We start from the raw sequence: 22,555 nt of genomic DNA, 5'->3' as shown, positions 1-22,555 counted from the left end.
TTCATACGAAGTCACGATGTTATTCAACTTTCTTTTGTCAAAAGTTCGATTCAAAACAATAGGGTTTTTGATCATCACAAGCATGAAATCAATACCCACGTTACTGGTATAAAAGTATAGAAATAAGAGTATACCTTCATCTAGAAAAGTCATGATTTCACTAAGAAATAATTTTGTTTACAATCTTTTTACATGACGCATAGTTGACGTATTTGTACTGCTCTGTTGATATGATAAACCGGATGTTCTATTTATAGCATCACGATGATACACACGAGTAGTAAGTTACCGAAGCAATAACACATCTGCCTGTCGTATTCGTTGGTTGATGGACGTACCTGCAGATAGGGTCTCAGTGTCCGACAGGTAAGTAACCTAATGGACATCGTTTGGTCAAACTCACTAATGTGGTCATTAACACTAAGATGGTGTTTATCATAAACCCTTCCTTTCGATATTATATATACCGTATCTTTATAAGGGTTTACGTGCCATATGTATCGAAGAGAACAAAATCAATTCATGGTTATCAATGAGAAATCACCCTACAAACCAGCCGGATAATATACAATAATAGTGTCGACGCTAAAACATAGATGAATAATCTCAGCTACATTTAAGTTCACTGGAGAGCTGTCATCTTATTTCTCGTACGAATAATGTCTACTTTACGGCCGTTTTATGGTTTGTTTACAGGTGCAGTTGGGAATCATTTGAATATTGAAATGAAATTTTAATAATAAGGGAGAGAAAAACTTGTCATGACCTACCTAATCGTCGGTATTTAAACGTTTAATAATAATCGTAAGGCTCATGTCTTTGTCAAATCTAACATCATATGTGTAAACAGATGATATGACCAAGTAATATCCTCTTTAAAGTACCACTTACCTAGGCACACACACCAGACGGAGGTCGTGGTGTTGTGAAATATATATACATTTTGTTTGTGTATATTTGCATTTATGACATACGTTACATTTTCAGAGATTCAATCTTTCAAAATTTTACGTTTACCTGGTGTTAAGATGAACTGGTTTTGAACAGCTGTTTGTTAAGTGTGACATAAAAGAAAACGATCTTCTTAAGTAGTATTTATGATATCAGATAATATAAAAATTAGGGATAAAAGATTTGTACGATATAAATTACAAACGCATATGTGTGAAAGGTAGACATATAAGAAATCATTCAAAATACAGACCATCCTACGGGAGACCATCCTACGGTAGACCATCCTACGGGAGACCATCCTACGGTAGACCATCCTACGGGTTGATATTATAATATTCAAACGGAAACATGTGGGCGTTTGCACGGATGCCTTTGACAGTATATTGACTGGTTAGCGCCCCCCCTCCTTTACCCAAGTTCAAATATATCCCGAACTAAAAAACTGAAACCGTAAGCCATATACAATTTGTGACAGGGGAGACGAATCATAATCAAATTGTGATATAATACATATTTTCACGCCAGAATGAAGAATAAAAAAATCACGAACTATAGGTTATTGTTATAGTATAATTATATAGCCAGGATTCATTTGAATATGGAACCTTATCGTACTAAGAAAGTATTCTTTAAACCTGTTTAGCTGGGTACTATTTTCAAATTCGTCAACAGTTTTTATCGTTAATGATAAATAAATATATTTGAAGAATCTTTTTTTTTCTTTCAGAAATACGAAACTTTCCGAAATGCTGTTTAAGTTTATAACAGTCATCCTGATAAGTTATGTAGCCTTCCACTCCGTCTCTGGGACAGTGAGTAAGTAAATAACAATGTAACAGGACTGGAATGTTCTCTCCCTGTAATGATACATCCCTTGTTAGCCCTTGTAACGTATTGCCACAAAATCTGCTCATGTACTGATGTAATGCACAGTATTTTTAAGGCTAGGTATCTTATATAACAATCGTAAATCTAAAGACAATTTCGTGATAGTAACGTTCATCCACTCATTCACTTAAACTCGCTGCACACCTAAAATATGTCATGGAAAAATTAAAGGCACGAAGATGGTCATTTAGTGCTAACCAATTGCTAGGTTGATACCTGTTCTTTGAAGATTACAGAAGACCAACATCCGACTGCAAAGCAGGTCGATTTTACCGTTTTACTGTCGCACGATTCTTCTGAAGTAGGTCAACGGATCAGACTAGACCAACTTGTATATTCCACACATTGGCGCAAATTAAACAAGCCATGACATATTTCAGGGGTGCAGAAAGCGTAAGTTAGCGTAACCCACATCCCAACAATAGATAGACTTAGATTTTTTCCATGATTTACAGATTAACTTTTATTAAATATTATAATGTTAGACTCCCAGTAAAATATTTATCCTATTGTATACACCATTTTAATTATGATATGAAAATAATTTTGTTTTCAAGTTGACCTGTTGCAGTTGGATGATACAACGTGCCCTTACGAGATCCATCATCTTAATGAGTACAGCACGTACGAAGTGAGATGGGATGGGCGTATACTACCCTATGACTGTAAAATGTCATTCATTGGTAGAGACTCAACTGATGCGTCAGTAAGCTTCCAGGTCTGCGTGAAAGCCCAAACATTTGACGTCAACGACTGTGATTTCAAAATGAAATACTTCAGTGGTTACAACTCCGTTTCAGCAGCGAGGGTAATTATGCATACATATTTATATGTACAATCTGAAAACTCATAACATTATGCGGTTACTTGTCCCTCTTTGCCTATACACAAGCATTGTATTACTTTATGATGTAACTGGCCAACTTTACCATGTTATACTGCCATGTAATGAATGTGGCTTAACACCTGTGTAATACAACCTAAGTGTGCTGCGATTGGTCAAAACCGTGAAAGCATATTCCTACAATACTAATTTTATTAACTATACCACATGATACATTAACTGCTATTTCAAATAAATATAAAATATTTATCTTGTCATTATTATTTTCATTGCTATTGAAATTGTCCATATAAAAAAAACATATCTGGAACTACTTTGCACTGCGTGAAATGACAGTACTATGATCGGAGTTCTTTGGTTATACACATAAAGAGACAGTTGATAATAAATATTTGTGTTTGAAGTTTAAAAAAAACCCCACATGAATGTGATAAATGTAATCTTTTATTCGTGTTCTTGTCATATCAAGTTTAACAAACAAGTTAAATAATTAGATATGACACGAGCATTTGAGTGTCATATTATTTAACGAGTTCAATAAATTTAATATGAAATGGACACGAATGTACGATCCTCTATGTATTACACAAGCGTACATATTAAGAGCAATACTCTTATATGTAATTGTAGTTATATTCCCTCTGCAGGCCTCTCGCCTAACACCTTCGTTCTGTAGAATCTCTCTGATACTATGGGGAAAGCACTATACTTATTCGACGTCGTGGATGATCGATTAAAGTTATTGAAATACATAATATGATTTCATCAAGTAACATTGTATAACTACCTTTACCTGTAACACATAACAAATCAACATTGTATAACTGCCTTTACCTGTAACACATAACAAAACAACTTTGTATAACTACCTTTACCTGTAACACACAACAAATCAACATTGTATAACTACCTTTACCTGTAACACATAACAAATCAACATTGACATTTCGTTTTATTTGAAACTTATGGAACGAGGTCAAAGATTTCAGATTTTAAAAAACCTCGAGATGAAAAGAAAGGTGCAGGATGAATTTTATAAAATTTCAAGTACATTAGAAGCCAAATTCGAGGCCCATATTCATCATATTACCACAGTAATTACGAATATTTGAAAAAAAGTCTGTTTTCTCTTACCATCATCAAATCTTAAACTTCGCCATTCCATACATGTGTCTTTTATCTTCAGTACATTTTATTGTCTTATTCTGACGTCGAAATTGGTTGTATTGGTGACAAAATGGCGGGAAATATGTCCATTCTATGCATGCTTCACTACCTATACATATTCACATAAGTCTTAATGCATTGCATTTTATAGCTAGTGTTTCCTAAAATAACCTGTATAGTTTAAGTTCCTATTGTTTAGATGTTTTCGGTTTAGACAGGCTAAATTGTAATATAGAATAGTTCAATGTTTTCTGTGTTATTAAATGCTAATCTTAATGCAATTAATCCCTCAATGTTTTCTGTGTAATCTAGTGCTAATTGTGCTGCCATCTATCCTTCAAGATTTTTCTGTGTTGTTTAATGCTAATCTTGATGCATTTAATCCCTCAATGTTTTCTGTGTAATCCAATGCTAATCTTGCTGCCATCTATCCTTCAAGATTTTTCTGTGTTATTTAATACTCATTTCTGCAGCTATTAGCCCTTTAATATTCTCTGTATTATTTAATACTCATTTCTGCAGCTATTAGCCCTTTAATATTCTCTGTATTATTTAATACTCATTTCTGCAGCCATTAGCCCTTTAATATTCTCTGTGTTATTTAATACTCATTTCTGCAGCTATTAGCCCTTTAATATTCTCTGTGTTATTTAATACTCATTTCTGCAGCTATTAGCCCTTTAATATTCTCTGTATTATTTAATACTCATTTCTGCAGCTATTAGCCCTTTAATATTCTCTGTATTATTTAATACTCATTTCTGCAGCCATTAGCCCTTTAATATTCTCTGTGTTATTTAATACTTATTTCTGCAGCCATTAGCCCTTTGATATTCTCTGTGTTATTTAATACTTATTTCTGCAGCCATTAGCCCTTTAATATTCTCTGTATTATTTAATACTCATTTCTGCAGCCATTAGCCCTTTAATATTCTCTGTATTATTTAATATTAATTTCTGCAGCCATTAGCACTTAAATATTCTCTGTGTTATTTAATACTTATTTCTGCAGCCATTAGCCCTTTAATATTCTCTGTATTATTTAATATTAGTTTCTGCAGCCATTAGCACTTAAATATTCTCTGTGTTATTTAATACTTATTTCTGCAGCCATTAGCCCTTTAATATTCTCTGTATTATTTAATATTAGTTTCTGCAGCCATTAGCACTTAAATATTCTCTGTGTTATTTAATACTTATTTCTGCAGCCATTAGCCCTTTAATATTCTCTGTATTATTTAATATTAGTTTCTGCAGCCATTAGCACTTAAATATTCTCTGTGTTATTTAATACTTATTTCTGCAGCCATTAGCCCTTTAATACTCTCTGTATTATTTAATATTAGTTTCTGCAGCCATTAGCACTTAAATATTCTCTGTATTATTTAATACTCATTACTGCAGTCATTAGCCCTTTAATATTCTCTGTATCATTTAATACTCATTTCTGCAGCCATTAGCACTTAAATATTCTCTGTATCATTTAATACTCATTTCTGCAGCCATTAGCCCTTTAGTATTCTCTATCTAATACTCATTTCTGCAGCCATTAGCCCTTTGATATTCTCTGTGTTATTTAATACTCATTTCTGCAGCTATTAGCCCTTTAATATTCTCTGTGTTATTTAATACTTATTTCTGCAGCCATTAGCCCTTTAATATTCTCTGTATTATTTAACACTCATTTCTGCAGTCATTAGCCCTTTAATATTCTCTGTATTATTTAATACTCATTTCTGCAGCCATTAGCCCTTTAGTATTCTCTATCTAGTACTCATTTCTGCAGCCATTATCCCTTTAGTATTCTCTGTATTATTTAATACTCATTTGTGCAGCCATTAGCCCTTTAGTATTCTCTGTATTATTTAATACTCATTTCTGCAGCAATTAGCCCTTTAATTTTCTCTATATCTTTACTTAGGAGTACTCCTGTTATGGCGGATTACCTCCGATGTTTTGTGCCGACGAGGACGAATATCTCGACCTCAAATTCCAAGTAACAGACTCCTCTGCATCTTCATTGACCTTGATTGTTACAGCAGAGAAGAAATGTACGTATAATAAAATAAATATAAAAACATTTTGATAGGAACGGGTATTTATCATTTTCTATGTCTTGTTTTAACATATATCATTCTGAAGTCATTAGAATGTATTTATAATGGAATGACTTGTTTACCTGTAATATAGGAGCACAAAAGCAATGTTACTACATACAGACAAATCATAATTGATAGATAAAGTATTATTAATACATGATTTAGATATATAGTCAAAAGCCAAATGCATAAAAAAGAATGTTGAATTGTCTTGTTACAAAAATTTAAGAGGAATGGAAAACGCATTTGTTTCAGAATGTCTTTTGGTGTCATTTTCGGTATAATTACTTTACAGATGAACACCAGCGTGTCTTCTTGTACGTGGGTGTTGGCTTAGCTGTCACTGCCTGTTCAGTGGTGTTTTTATTACTGTTTATACTGTACCGGAAGAGGCAACAACAACGAAGCCAGGGACTAATAATGCAACATACCACACCCATGATACAAAGTCCCACCATGTACGCCTCGGCACCACTGAACCAACCATACGTACAACCTGTACAAGGTAAAGATTTTAAACATAAAAAGCAAATATTTAAAAACATTTCTTAGCAACTTGTTTGTTGCATTTTTTTTTAAAGAGAAATGCTCCGCATGTTAGGGGGAAGATGTTATCAAACGATGCGACTGATGTGGTTTTTTTCGGACCTCAGACAGGGATATCCCACGTCATACCCCATGCTAAATTTTTCGATCTCGTCCGATCCGTCTTGTACCTTTAATTGACATTTCGCTGAATTTTTACACTGCGATGTATTCATCCGTGCGTTAATTGCTTGAAATTGGCAATCTACATTATAAATGTTCTGTTTTGTCGTTATATGTATAGTTTTGATGTTGTAGATAAAATATAAGAGGCGACTAACGCGGCCACCACAAGAGGCGACTAATGTGGTTATTACAATAGGCGACTAGTGTGGTTATCACAAAAGGCGACTAATGAGGTTATCACAAGACACGACTAATGAGGTTATCATATATAGGAGGTGACTTATGCGGGGCCTCTGCAGAATCAGGGGTATTCTTTTAAAGCATTTGCTTAAGGAATACTGAAGCGTCCAAAATCGACCTGAAACCCCTATTACAACACTTGGGATTTGTAATTTTGGTTCTCTTGTTTATTGCTGCCATTTCTGCGGTGTCCCTTTTATCCGTTTATTATGACCCAGACGTTTAACTACAACCACATACAAATACACAAACAAACATATCAATGCATCCTTTAAACCATATTGAAGACATTTAATTTGTATTGAATCACATTTTTTCAGGTGTCCATCCAGCACCGCCAATGGTCTTTCAACATTCAACACCTATCCCTCCTCCGCCGTATTCCGAATCGTCTACAGAGGAACCAAAGCTGCCTCTGTCTTATTAGGAAACCTTTCAAAACACCCAGAAACATAGCTTACAGCATCCTGAGTTCATTTTATTTTATTAAGGATATCACTTTTCATTCGCCAGAAGGTTTACACTTCTGTTCATTAGATATATGTGCCATAGAGTGTTTTATAATAGGTAGGTGTTATTGTAGATGTTGAGATCTATATAAAAAAGTAATTATATGTATGTATGTATGTATGTATGTATGTATGTAAAGGTCCCATTTTTTTCTTTTATAAGTGGTCCTTGATTTATCACAAAGCCATCATAATGCTGGTGACATTACAGCAAGGTTTTATTACAAACTCCATATACGTCACGATAAAACACACACATATTTTAGATACCTTTACAAATGTTATTTTCCAAGTAATACAACATATGAATTTGTTTTCATTTGAACTAAAGTAGTTGTATATTACAAGTAAATTGTTTATATACAATTGTATTGTTCAGCAGGTGTAAATACTATAATGAAATACTTTCAATATTTTTAATGATTTTATCAAGCAAATGATTTTCAATATATTTCTAATGAAAACTTTTCTCATGGTTTCTGTATTTTGTCGTATTTTGTATGTATGACATTGACGTATTGCCTGACACTCGGTTTTACATGTAATCACAGTTCTTGGTATGCGATATATATACATGGAGTGAAAACAACTTCTCAGCATCACTGCACTGATCAACAACTGTACAAGAAATTGCATGTTTGAAACTTTTGTGATTTGAATGTCATTTAAAAACAACTATTGTTAGTCTGCAGGTTGCTGACTTTACAAGTTTGTCATATTATTTCCTGTAAACATTGTCTTACAGGTATGTTTACTTAGTATGGTATCTATTAGTGTATGCTGATGCTTTTAATTTTATAGATATTGTTGATGGTAGCTTTGTCACATAGAATAGTGAAAAAAGGTGAACTGAAGATTTATTGTTAGTGTTTTTTTTTTTTTTCATGATTAAAATATTTTGATTTCTGTGATAATGTCATGTAGTATTAGAGTTTATTTTATATTGTTATATTACAACCATTTTGTTAAATAATGCAAAGGTTACATGTTTAAAATAAAAGTTATATCGAAGCACAGAGTATTGTAGTATTTACAAGCAGCGTGTTTGGAAGTATCTAATACATCTACATCACTGATATGTCTACATCATTGATACATCTACATCACTGATTCATTTATCAAAAAGAAGACAAACCCAAATAATATAATGTTCAAGATCTGATTTTATTCCCCTCCTATACTGATGATATGTTGTTATAAATGGCGTATGATGGCCAATGACTTCAGCCACACGACAGCTAAAAATTGAGGAGGAAACTGTATACAGAATATACACCTTATAAAAGATGTTAATACTGAAATGAAACTTGAATGAATTATCATTAGATTAAGAAGGGTTAATCGAAGTAAGATACTCCAAAAGGCAGGGCAATTGAAAAGCCAGTGCTACCACCGCCAAAACAGAGTACTGGAGAAAAACGTGATCAGTCCTATGAGAAAATAGCAATAAATTGTACTCCAAGAAAATTTGCCCACTTGTGGAACAAATTTCAAAAGGAAAATGCTCAAATGAAAAACTGTACCAAAACAAATTTGACCATCAAAGCGTGACAAATACGTTGCAAAAACGGCCCCAGTGCATGTCACATATGCAACTGAATGACCAAAAACAAACAACACGCGAAAAATAGGGCCAATTTCCCGCTGCGAAATCACAAAAACGTAGCAATGTTCCGCACCAACGAGTCGGAACTGAGGAGCCTACCCAAACAAGATTATGGGCGATTTTGCATCCTCACAAAATGCAGAAAAAAACCATCTTAAAGTTTAGCCACATTAAAATGAAATTGTTCAATCATGCATGATAATTTGGGCTTCATCCTACGACTGATCAAGCATTTCTCAACATTCTAGATAAGGCCAGTTTTAACTGCCATGAGGATGCGACATCCACTCGTTTGCTAACAATAACAACTGCAAACCATGCTGTAATCTGTACAAAGAGATATCGTTGCCAATGCTACTTAGAAAAGCCCTGGACTTCTGTCTGTTAATTTAGGGTACCTTATGTAACCGCCCCTGTTACAGAGTAGATGTGCACTGACTTGGCTTTTAATTGTATAGATTGTATATCTAAGTACTGTAAAGCACATTAGGGTGACTTATTCTAACTGGATAGGACGCTTTGTCAAATGTTGTATATCATTTATGCAGGCAGCTTGGTGACACACAGCGCCCCTCCATTTTAACCGAAGTAGAATAGCAGACCAATCGATTGACGATAGTTGCTTTTAGAACCGTTAACATCCTACACCTTTACAAGCCGTAATCCATAATGAATCACCAGGATATCAGGATGGCTTTCCATAGGTAAAAGGAGCTTTATATGGGCCAACAAGTGAATTCAACGGAAACCCCCTTTTTGCATGCCTTAAAATAGAAGACTGACGTCTTCTCACTATTTAGATTCGTCTGTTGTATTCTGAAACTTGAGCATAAATCAAGCTTTTTTTTAAAACAGAAATTACAGCAAGGCATCACAAGTGATACAGGTCCTTCCGCACACTTTTTAGCAAAACAGACGAAAATATGACAGCAAAATATTTCTGCACGAATGCGTTGAAGGTATCGTCATGACAAACACTTGTATCGAGTTTCATAAATTCCGTTGAGGAATGAAGTCGATAGAGCGATGACAAATCTTTTTTCTCTAAGAAAAAGTGACAGTGCCCTTGACCTCAACAAAGAAACCCAAATATCAAGGCTTTGCAATATCAAACACTTGTATACAGTTTTATATAGTTCCGTTGAAGAATGGTGTCGCTAGAGCGATGATAAAGATTGGAACATACGTACGGGCCGAAACCTATATCCCCTCGAACTTTCGTTGCGTGGGGATATAAACCTGTCGGTTGGAATTCTTATGTATTTCTTAAAAGCCATGGACTCCCAACTCCCATCTCTTTAATCTTATTTCTCTGGAACCCTTTTCAGCCACCACCATAAAGGAATGATAATTGTAGCCACCACCTTAACCCATAGTGACAATACAAAATAGTTTTGTAACATGCACCTGCGCACTAATGGACGTATTAAATACATCACTTAGGATAACATTGCTATTTCTTGTTCAAAATTGAGGCCTGATCCTCATTATCAGTTTACAAAATGATGCTTTCGTTCTGGAGACCAAGAAACCGAAAAACGAAGTTAGCCATGTCAATTGGAACGAGTTCAAGAAAGAGGATGTCATGAATAAATATTGACTCAACCCACTTTTGGGGCAACAAGCTTACTACCCAAATATCATGAAAAAAGGGTCCACCACCCTTGCTACGAACTCCCCCTAAATTGTCAGTTAAGATCTAGAGCTTCCTGTCAAAGTCTGGAACTGTTTAAATGTGATTTTCTTTAGACATGTATAAACATTTGATGGGATTAAATTACCGCGCCCAACAAATACAGGCCAGAAAGTTCCTGTTAAGTCCATGGGTGTAACATAGGGAAATTCCATACAATGTTTTTTCTTCAATCTTCTTTTATAATATATTATAATATATAAATAGTGTTTATTATAATATATAAATTATAATATATAAATATAATATTAACCAAAGTCAAATCGATGTGGAAAACGAAAACTAGTAGGGATTTTCATAGCAAAAGGAATAAGGTAAAAACAATGACCATGTTACTTGTACATATATACATATATATGAATGTTACTTGTACATATATACATATATATAAATGTTACTTGTACATATATACATATATATAAATGTTACTAACTTTCTGTTAGATCAATAATCACGTGTGAATACAAAAATGTATATCTATAAACAATTTCAATCAACGAGGAGATAAAAGTCACGATTTCACCTACGTGTTCTGTTTACAGTGTGTCTTCATGACCCATGTATAACATGTTTTGTTTACAGTGTGTCTTCATGACCCATGTATAACATGTTTTGTTTACAGTGTGTCTTTATATAACTTACGTATAACATATTTTGTTTACAGTGTGTCTTTCTGACTCATATATAACATGTTTTATTTACAGTGTGTCTTCATGACTCATGTATAACGTGTTCTGTTTACAGTGTGTCTTCATGACCCATGTATAACATGTTTTGTTTACAGTGTGTCTTTATACAACTTACGTATAACATGTTTTGTTTTTAGTGTGTCTTCATGACTCATGTATAACATGTTTTGTTTACAGTGTGTCTTCATGACTCATGTATAACATGTTTTGTTTACAGTGTGTCTTCATGACTCATGTATAACATGTTTTGTTTACAGTGTGTCTTCATGACTCATGTATAACATGTTTTGTTTACAGTGTGTCTTCATGACTCATGTATAACATGTTTTGTTTACAGTGTGTCTTCATGACTCATGTATAACATGTTTTGTTTACAGTGTGTCTTCATGACTCATGTATAACATGTTTTGTTTACAGTGTGTCTTTATATAACTTACGTATAACATGTTTTGTTTACAGTGTGTCTTCATGACTCATGTATAACATGTTTTGTTTACAGTGTGTCTTCATGACCCATGTATAACATGTTTTGTTTACAGTGTGTCTTCATGACCCATGTATAACATGTTTTGTTTATAGTGTGTCTTCATGACACATGTATAACATGTTTTGTTTACAGTGTCTTCATGACCCATGTATAACATGTTTTGTTTACAGTGTGTCTTCATGACCCATGTATAACATGTTTTGTTTACACTGTGTCTTTATATAACTTACTTATAACATGTTTTGTTTACCGTGTGTCTTCATGACTCATGTATAACATGTTTTGTTTACAGTGTATCTTTATGACTCATGTATAACATGTTTTGTTTACAGTGTGTCTTCATGATCCATGTATAACATGTTTTGTTTATAGTGTGTCTTCATGACACATGTATAACATGTTTTGTTTACACTGCGTCTTTATATAACTTACTTATAACATGTTTTGTTTACAGTGTGTCTTCATGAATCATGTATAACATGTTTTGGTTAAAGTGTCTTCATGACACATGTATAACATGTTTTGTTTATAGTGTCTTCATGACCCATGTATAACATGTTTTGTTTATAGTGTGTCTTCATGACCCATGTATAACATGTTTTGTTTATAGTGTGTCTTCATGACACATGTATAACATGTTTTGTTTACAGTGGCTTCATGACCCATGTATAACATGTTTTGTTTACACTGTGTCTTTATATAACTTACGTATAACATGTTTTGTTTACAGTGTGTCTTCATGAATCATGTATAACATGTTTTGTTTAAAGTGTCTTCATGACACATGTATAACATGTTTTGTTTACACTGTGTCTTTATATAACTTACTTATAACATGTTTTGTTTACAGTGTGTCTTCATGAATCATGTATAACATGTTTAGTTTACAGTGTGTCTTTATGACTCATGTATAACATATTTTGTTTACACTTTGTCTTTATATAATTTACGTATAACATGTTTTGTTTACCGTGTGTCTTCATGACTCATGTATAACATGTTTTGTTTACACTGTGTCTTTATATCACTTACGTATAACATGTTTTGTTTACAGTGTGTCTTCATGACTCATGTATAACATGTTTTGTTTACACTGTGTCTTTATATAACTTACTTATAACATGTTTTGTTTACAGTGTGTCTTCATGAATCATGTATAACATGTTTAATTTACAGTGTGTCTTTATGACTCATGTATAACATGTTTTGTTTACAGTGTATCTTTATGACTCATGTATAACATGTTTTGTTTACAGTGTGTCTTCATGACTCACGTATATCATGTTTTGAAATGTCAAGCTAAACTGTAACTTTTTACTATCGAGCTAACACGGATGGGATATTTATAGCATCAAGATGATACGCACGGGTAGCCAGATATTGGCGCAATAACACATTACCTGTCGTATTTGATGGTTTGAAGACATACCTGTGTTTCTGTTCTCACTGTCTTATTACAGGTAAGTACACAAAATGGACAACATAAGGTCAAACTCACCAGTATCGTAATTATCATGAAGATATGTGTTAAACAGGAATATATATTTTGCTTATATTCTGTAGTGTATTTTCGTAAGGGTTTACGTGTAGTACATGCTTCGAGAAAAACAAAATCAATAATTGATCTATATGTACAAACCAGCAGGAAAATATACCTAGTTATTTAGGTAAGAAATAACCTAAACTCTACATTTAAGATTGCTGGAAAGCTTTCATTTTATTACCTGTACGAGTAATAGCATTTCATGGTCTTGTTGACAGACTCGGATGGTAGACATTTGAAATGTTGAAAACAGTTGAATAATAAATAACATGGTAGTTTACCACGACGTGCTCAATCGTCGGTATTTACACAAAATGTAGAAGTTTATCATTATTTAAAGGAATGGCGGTGGCTGGGTTGAGGGGGAGGATTATGGGAGTCGGGGATGTCTTCGTAACATCAATTGTCAAAAATAGATATAAGGCATTGTAAACGGACCCAGAAATATCCTCTTCAAAGGGCCACCTCGCCAGTCACTCACACAAAATGGTGGTCGTGTTGTTGTGAAATGTGTATGCATTATATGTGTATATATTTGTATTGTTAGCATTTGAGAAATTTTCAGAAATACAATTTTTATTTGCATTGTAGGCATTTCTGGAATGTTCAGAAGTAAAGTCTTTTTTTTACTTGGCGTTAAGCTGTTTATGCCTTAAATAGCTTAGTCCGGGTGTGTCAGGAAGGAAAGTAGCACTTGTCATATCAGATAATATGCAAATTGGATATTTATACGATCCTCACTATAAAAATATATATTGAAGGGAAAGGTGCCAGTAATCCATTAACTACCACACGGGATCGTCTCCTACAAATAGCTGGAATGCAACCAGGACAGTGATATTATGTTTAAAACAATAACGTGGTTCTCGTGTTTTTTTTTGTCATTTTTCTTTATAAGCATATGCATGGGACTAAGTGTTGTTTTACAGATTATGCACTAGTCATTCAGGGCTGTTCTCGTTGACTAAGTGTTTTTTACAGATTATGCACTAGTCATTCAGGGCTGTTCTCGTTTCCTCACGTTTTGGAGAGCAAAGAAAAGTGTTGACATAGGAAGACAAAGGCAAACCAATTGTAGTCTGTTTCACACTAAATCAATAGGTTACACAGGTAAGTTCACTAACCTGTGTTATCTGTAGCTTTTCCGTGTGTGTGATTAATATTTTGTTTAGTATTGTTTTAGTAAATATATCACACAGTAAGTAAATGTTTAGGTATAAAATTAATAAATATGTATAATTATTAGTAGACAATCAATTGTCTATGGTTTTGAATACATGTGATAGTTTGGAAATCTGTTTAAATAAGATAAAATAAATCAATAGCAGCACTCAATGCATTTACATATGACACAATCATTACGTCATACTTTTACATGTAGTCTGTCTTAACACTACAATACAGAGACATAACAAGCACTGCATAATAATGCATGTTTAGATGTCAAATCCGACAATGTATTTCACATACATTACATTTACTTATCACACAATATAAACATTTGATACTATATAGCACTATATTAAGAATATTACAATCTAGTAATATTTAAACTTTGCATTACATTAGATTTTTTATAATTCCAATGCTAAGCACAGCATTATAAAGTATCACACATTTGTATTGCAATCAGTCTCCAAGTGTAAGAACTACAGCAACCAAGCTTTGACCATTGCTTCATCTTGGCTTCTTTATTACAGTGAATGCCTCAGACGCTGTATGAGTCCTACATTTCCTGGTACAGCGACTGTTGAAGCGTCCTCATCATCGTTTAGTTTTTGTGTTTAGCTGTGTGTTATCTCAATATATTTTGGTGCTGGATATGTTCTGGGATTATTTTTCCAAATATCCCAATAGTAAAAATAATCATTCAACTTTTTTTTATTATTTTAAACGTATTAACGTTGATATATTCAAGAGTTTGACAATTCAATAGATAGATTCTTATTTAAAGTCAAATTTGAAGTTGATTTGATTTTGAAAGTTTGAATATTAGTGAACATTACTAAAGTTCTGTCATCACAATTTTTTTTATTTTTTTTTTCCGATGAAAATATTTGCTGTTGATGGTCAAAGTTGGGGCAGTCAAAACATATATTTCGGTGGAATTTTTTAAAAGAATATTTCAACTAAAATATTATTACAAAGTGAAATAAATTATATATCAAATGTTATATAAGCATCACTTTCACTAAAAAAAAGAATAAAAAAATCCTCTCAGTTTTGATTTTATTTTTATTAAATTTTTTAATATCTTATGTGATATCTTATTAAACATCATCAGCTTCCATCTACAAAACATTACATAGAACAATTAACCACAGGGGAAAACACTGCCAATACTAACCAGAAACAGACTATAATCCTTCTAACACCATTATTGTCTTTATTTTTTTTTAAGTGGGGGAATTGGGAACGTGCAGTCAGTCACCCGAAATCAGCTATGCTGGACTGAATGGAAGCAAAGGACCATATACTATAATAGCAAATTGTAATATGTTACATATTTTCATGCAATCATCTAGAAAAAAAAATCTCGGGCTAAAGATCAATATTGAAAGATAGTGATAAGGTGAGTTTACTTTTAAAAAAAGAGTAAAAAGGGATAAAGAGGTTTACTTGTACTATATGGTTAGTATTTAAAATGAATACGGAACCTTAAATCCTTATCAATATCAATCATACTAACACAGTTAAAAGAAGTCCTCTTCAAAACACGGTGAAATAGTTATCGACTTAAAAATATTACACTACAGCTTGTTATGATATATTATTATTAATTCAATAAGTTGTTATGACAATTGTAAAGGATTTTTTTTTTGATAAGTCTGGTTCTTTTTATTATTTCAGGATTTTATTATTTTAAGAATTCAAAGTAATTTTCCGAAATGCTGTTTAAGTTTATAACAGTCATCGTGCTGAACTATGTAGCTGTCTACTCCGTCTATGGAACAGCCAGTAAGTAAAAAAAAGGCAAGATTAGCATGTTCATCGATACAACGGTCGTAAAATTATTGCAACGTATTGTCGCAATATCAGCTAATGTACTTATAAAAAGCATGGTATTTTAAAAGTCTTGATATTTTCCATTGCAATTGAAATTTCAAAAAAACTAATAGTAATATTATCTATTGCAGTGTATTGCATAATAATGGTAATCAATTAAGGTATAAAGTTATGTTTGGTTGTCGTATATGTATACTAAAGCATATTTTCTGTACCATTACTTATGTTGTTAAGGTTCAACAGGTTGCCTCAATGATGATTTGGTCACCAAATGTTTCAAACCCCTGATAGGTCATAGTGAAAGACCGTTATCAAACATTGGTATTAAGATATTTGGACATCTTCAAATTGAACATTAGCTATTCAAAGGGTATATGGCGACGAAGAGTTTGTCCATTATGCGGTATTAGCGCTCATTGCTTAATACACTTGTTTACCGATTTTATAACATTTCAATCTCTCAAACGACACCCGCAAATGCTACGAAATGACATGGCCTAACATTTATCTGTATACGTTTGTCTTACGCGGCTTAATTTATATTTTGCTAGCTATGAAAAAGCATACCGGCCCCAAATCAAGAATCATTTTGTTTTTCTAGTTCATGTATTGGAGTTGGATAACACAACGTGCCTTTACAAGATTTACTACGTGAGTGAGCATGATTCGGTCCAAGTGGAATGGGATGGGATCCAACTTCCGTCAAACTGCAAAATGTCCTTCTTTGGACGTGATATTACCGATGATACAGAAAGTCATGAGGTCTGTGTGGAAGCCTGGACATATGACGTCAATGATTGCAATTTCACAATGAAATTCTTCAGTGGCCACGGCAGCGGTGTAGCAGCGAGGGTAAATATATATACATATTTATAGCTTTGTATATATGTAAATCTGAGAAATTATAGCGTAATGGGGGAATTATTATCCTTGCAATTTTCGATCCATTTTCCTGTTTTCGAGACAGAAACATTACTTTATTATATGATACAAACATTCAATACGAATAGGAATTATCCTATGGTAACTATTTAATTTTAGCAGTTGTAAAATCACTCTGATTGGCGGCATAGGGAAAGCAATATATATAAATCAGGACGAGGAAAAATGCTACCAAAACATTTCTTCTTTTTTATATAAATAAACAGGTTATAATGATATTTAAGTATAACTCATACAATGTCATGGATGAATGCATTCAAAGTTTGGAAATATATAATTTGGATTGAAAAATAACATGTTACTAGCTTTACTTGTAACACAAAAAGATCACACTGAAATTCCTTTCATACGAATAAGAAACCAAGTTTGAGACTACCATTTAAGGAAACCCCAAGAAGAAGAGAAAACTGAGAGAACAGGTTCATGTCAAATATACTTGAAGCGAATTCAAGATCCATTTTATCGCATTACTGAAGTGCTAAATGCGACAATCTGCTTTACCTTACAATCGCCAAGTCTTCTAGTTTGCAAGGTCGCATCACTTTGTTTCTTTAATACGTCACAACGCCTTTTGTTGACGTCGCAATTGGTTATGTACGTGACAAATTGTGTCTTTACAATGAATAACACGTTTCTCATGGGATAAAACATATATTTATTCTCATAATTTATATTGTGTAGCAATCGCAATGTTTCTTAGATAATCTCTTGACACATCCTATTTCTCTTAGTGGTGTCCGGTTAAGGGTTTTATTACAGTATAGACTCATTCAATATTTTTTCTGTATTATTTAATCTTATGTCTGCTGTCATTTATACAGGTTTAATTGTAGCATACAATCTCTCAATATTTTCTGTATCATACAGGTTTAATTCTAGTAAATAATCCTTCAATATTATCTGTTTTATTAAATCTTTTGTCTGTTATCGTTTATACGGCTTTAATTATAGCATACAATCCTTCAATAGTTTCTGTATTTATACTTGTTTAATTAAAGAATATCATCTTTCAATCTTTTCGGTTTTATCTAATGCTTATCTCTGCTGCCGTTTAGGAATACTCCTGTAATAACGGATTACCTCTAAAGTTTTGTGCCGACCAAGACGAATATCTAGACATCCAATTCGAAGCAACATCTTCCTCAACCTCTAACGTTACTTTGTTAGTAACAGGAAATGCGACATGTACGTATATGTTGATAAACCAGTTAGAAATGAATCACGGGAATGGATATTTACCATTGTGCTGTATGCTATACTAATTTACGAAATATTTCTTCCAAGTTTAACAAAAACAATAATGATCCGTAGAAACCATCTTTGGTCAATGGGACATATTTGCTTTCATGCAATGAAGGGACTTTGATAGCGGTGTTATTATAGATAAAAGATACAATATCTATAACATCATATAGACATATATATAATATATAATATCATGACACATAGCTGAAAAGTCCCGTTACGTTTATTCTAAGATGAATGATGAATGCTTACATGTGTTTGACACATTTGTTTATTTGCATTTATGATTTTGAAATGTTCCATGGCCTCTTCTGTTATCCTATATATACGCCAGTTCAGTCCCCACATCGGTTTACATGTGTTTGACTTAAAACATATGTTTTGTTTTAACATTAAGTTCATAACGATGTTTGGCGTTTTCTAAATATTTGTATTTGACATAAATTTGAAATGGGTAAGGACATCAACTAATAATCCAGATGAAGCAATATCATTAAAATACCATAGGTTATCCCATTGCTGAACAAACTTCCAAGCGAAGTCTTTATTATTTTATGAAGGTTAAGGACTAGTTTGCTTTTCATATTAACCATGAGGTATAGGAATTCGAGAAATAGGAAAACAACAATAAACATATTTTTATCACCAAATAAACCACAAATCTATCGAGTAAGGTAAAAGCTATTCATCTGAATTTGAGCTTATAATAACATTCAAAAACAGGCACATGTCAGCTTATAATAGCTACAAACAACAGGCCCATGTCAGCTTATACTAGCTACAAACAACAGGCCAATGTCAGCTTATAATAGCTACAAACAACAGGCTAATGTCAGCTTATAATAGCTATATAAGAAATGCCCATGTAATCTTATAATATCTATATACTACAGGTCATTTACAGCTTGTAACAGCTATATAGGTGTACGACAGACCCATGTCAGCTTATAACAGATATATATACTACAAGTTCATGTCAGCTTATAGCAGCAATATACTACAGGTTCATGTCAGCTTATAACAGTTATATACTACAAGTTCATGTCAGCTTATAACAGCAATATACTACAAGTTCATGTCAGCTTATAACAGCAATATACTACAAGTTAATGTCAGCTTATAACAGCAATACACTACAGGTGCATGTCAGCTTATAACATCTATATACAACAAGTTCATGTAGTCGTATAACAGCTATATACTACAGGTCATTGTCAGCTTATAACGGCTATATACTATAGGTCATTGTCAGCTTATAAGAGCTATACACTATAGGTCATTGTCAGCTTATAACTGTTTTATACGACAAACCCATGACAGCTTATGATAGCTATATCTGACAGGCCCATGGCAGCATATAACATATATATACGATATGCCAATGGCAGCTTATAATAGCTATACATCACCTGTCCACAGAAACTTATAACTGGTATACGACTCATCCATATCAGCTAATAACAGCTCAATACGACATGCCCATGCTAGCTTAAGACAGCACACAGAACAGGCCCATGTTGGATTACAATTTGAATTTATTTAATTTAAGTTTATACAAATACATATCTAAGGTATTCTGTCTCCTGAACCTCCAGAGTTAGGGTCCATAAAGGGTCATTGATGTATTACAAATGTATTAAATTTTGTGTGTTGATGATGTTTACATATACTTTTTATTTTGTATGTATTCTAGTAGTAGATGCTGTGAATTGATAATGTGAAGGCATGTGTTTAAATCATAAGATCAATTCAATTTTAAGTAAATTATGTCATTACTTGATTACCACGTGATTAGTTGCATAAGGCTAGAGATGAGGTCATCATACTAACTATTTATAGACATCACGTGACCATTGATGACCAATGGTCAGTTAGTAAGGTGACGCTAATTAAGCATCAGTTTACACAAGAGATTGTGGAGGCTGGCAGCAAATTTCGTTTCAATCTTGACGATTTTATCTCATTGCACCACTTTGCAATACTACACAATCATATACTCACTAAACAATTAGCTATTTTTACTACGGGACTATTTTTTGACTGGATTTTGTGTTGTTTTTCACGGATTTAAACTTGTGAAATTGTTGGACTAACTTTTGGCGACCCCTGCGGAATTCTGGTGATACGTTACTGGACCTGGCCAAGGCTGTGGATAAATCCTTCGGGGACAGAGATATGAACTCCCAAGTGGACACTGATTTGTTTCTGATTTTGTGCTTAAACGTACATTCTGTAGAGAGTTTTCATACTTCGCCCTTAAGATTGCCAAAGATTATAAATTTTTGGGTAAATATATATATAGCAGCTTTTGTAGTTGAAACAAATGAAACGAACAATACGATCTTGATCTTCCTTGGACTTTGTGTTATTTGTATAAAATAGCTATATACCAAAGGCTCATTTTTAGCTTAAGACAGCAACAAAGTACAGGCCCATGTTAGCTTAACACAACTTTAAACGACATATCCATGTAAAGGTAATATATTTTATTCTGGTATGACTGTTTTTATAAGATTCCGCTATTGGTGTTCATAGAAACCACATGGCAATTTTGGTGTCATTACCGTTATTTCTGTTTTAGATGAAAAACACATGACCATGGTGTATGTGGGCGTGTCCATAGTTGTCATTGTCTGTATAGCTGTAGTAGGTGTAATGGTGTTTACAGTCTACAGGAAGAGGAAACAGCAACAAAGACAAGGAATAATGTTACAACAATCAATTTCATCGTGAACCAACCGTACGTAAAGCCTGGAAAAAGTAAAAATAAAAAAAATAAAAAAATAAAAAAAAATTGATAAAATAATCTTATAAACATAGATGCAGAAAAAAGTTGGAAATATTATTTGCGATTAAAAAATAAAAAATCGAAACGTTTTGAATTTCAGTATTTTCTTCCGAGTAATGTTTTTATCTTTCAAATACGCAGTCTTGTTTTGTTTGGTATTGGAAAATGGTTAAATGCTGCTGTTAGCGATAACTACTGTCTCAAAAATATACTTTAGGTATTCAAGACATCGGTAAGGGTTTGTGACTGCAGAAAAAGAGCCAGCAGCTATTAAATAGATATACTGACCAATACGGCTACATATTGCAAATATAAAGTTTTTCCGAACTAAAACTTTAGGAGACTAATCGTCATACATATACATAACTTCTAAATCCTGGTAAGATATGGTGTTCCTAGGTAAATTAATTAAATAAGACATTTGAATTTTATTGCATTCCTTTATTTTCAGGTTTCCATCCAGCACCGCCAATGCCCGTTCAACCTTCAACACCTATCCCTCCTCCGGTGAACTCGGAGTCGCCTACAGAGGAACCAATGCTTCCTCTGTCTTATTAGGAAACCTCTGGAAATACTCAGAAAAATGCTAGAGGAGGTTATTGCGCACTGAATTTGTTAAAGTACTTAACCCAATATTCCGTAACATTGAAATTATAATGAAATCTCAATTATACCCGAATTATAACACTGACGTTTTTAGTTGTGGAATGTAGCAATGAATCTTGCTGCACTGATTACCAATTTTTCAGTATGAGGTGTATTTGAAACTTTTGTGTGTTATATTTTTTGTATTCCCTCGCGCTTCGAGTCGTGGAGATATATAGGGGTCTGCCCTTCCGATTCTTTTCAAATTACTACGAAACTTCACACACATGTTCAGAAACATCGCCTCCTGCACTTGTTATCGTTTCGACCTTCTGCAAAAAAAAAAATGGTAACTCTTACTATAAAGATAATGTTATTGATTTTTTGACGTCACCACTCATAAAAATCTTTTTTTTTTGCAAATTGGCACGAAACCTCACACATGTGTTCTCAAATATCACCTATTGTACGAGTTTGCATTGCGACCTTCTGCTATTTGAAGTGCAAGGGTACTCATTTCGTCTGCGATGCCTTGTTTAATTATTGTTTAGTAACAGGC

At 33.2% G+C, this 22,555-nt stretch overlaps 1 protein-coding gene and 1 long non-coding RNA gene across 3 annotated transcripts; both read left to right on the top strand.

Moving 5' to 3' along the window:
• Positions 1–260: 260 nt before the first annotated feature.
• LOC110461216 lies at positions 261–22,343 on the top strand. Of its 2 annotated transcripts, none has more exons than XM_021514590.1 (6): positions 261–366; positions 1,682–1,770; positions 2,400–2,650; positions 5,775–5,904; positions 6,248–6,457; positions 21,863–22,343. In XM_021514590.1, exons 1-6 carry the CDS (start codon positions 329–331, stop codon positions 21,967–21,969), a joined length of 825 nt encoding a protein of 274 aa, XP_021370265.1. In that variant the 5' UTR covers positions 261–328; the 3' UTR covers positions 21,970–22,343. The 2 variants fall into 2 exon arrangements, with proteins under 2 accessions (XP_021370265.1, XP_021370264.1); XM_021514589.1 differs by lacking the exon at positions 21,863–22,343 and adding an exon at positions 7,224–8,408.
• LOC110461217 lies at positions 13,125–15,579 on the top strand. Its single transcript, XR_002464097.1, has 3 exons — positions 13,125–13,347; positions 14,412–14,540; positions 15,131–15,579. It is a non-coding gene; the product is annotated as an uncharacterized LOC110461217 (long non-coding RNA).
• Positions 22,344–22,555: the final 212 nt, after the last annotated feature.

The sequence above is a fragment of the Mizuhopecten yessoensis genome, unplaced genomic scaffold (genome assembly GCF_002113885.1).
Source record: "Mizuhopecten yessoensis strain PY_sf001 unplaced genomic scaffold, ASM211388v2 scaffold10591, whole genome shotgun sequence".
Taxonomy (NCBI): Eukaryota; Metazoa; Mollusca; class Bivalvia; order Pectinida; family Pectinidae; genus Mizuhopecten; species Mizuhopecten yessoensis.
Note: the sequence above shows the minus strand (reverse complement) of the source record. Positions and strands in the feature narration are given on the sequence as shown.

Coding starts and splice junctions, on each gene's coding strand:
- LOC110461216 (XM_021514590.1), top strand. CDS start 329: ATGGACGTACCTGCAGATAGGGTCTCAGTGTCCGACAG. Junction 1,771..2,399: donor CTCCGTCTCTGGGACAGTGA/GTAAGTAAATAA, acceptor TTTGTTTTCAAG/TTGACCTGTTGCAGTTGGAT. Junction 6,458..21,862: donor ATACGTACAACCTGTACAAG/GTAAAGATTTTA, acceptor CTTTATTTTCAG/GTTTCCATCCAGCACCGCCA.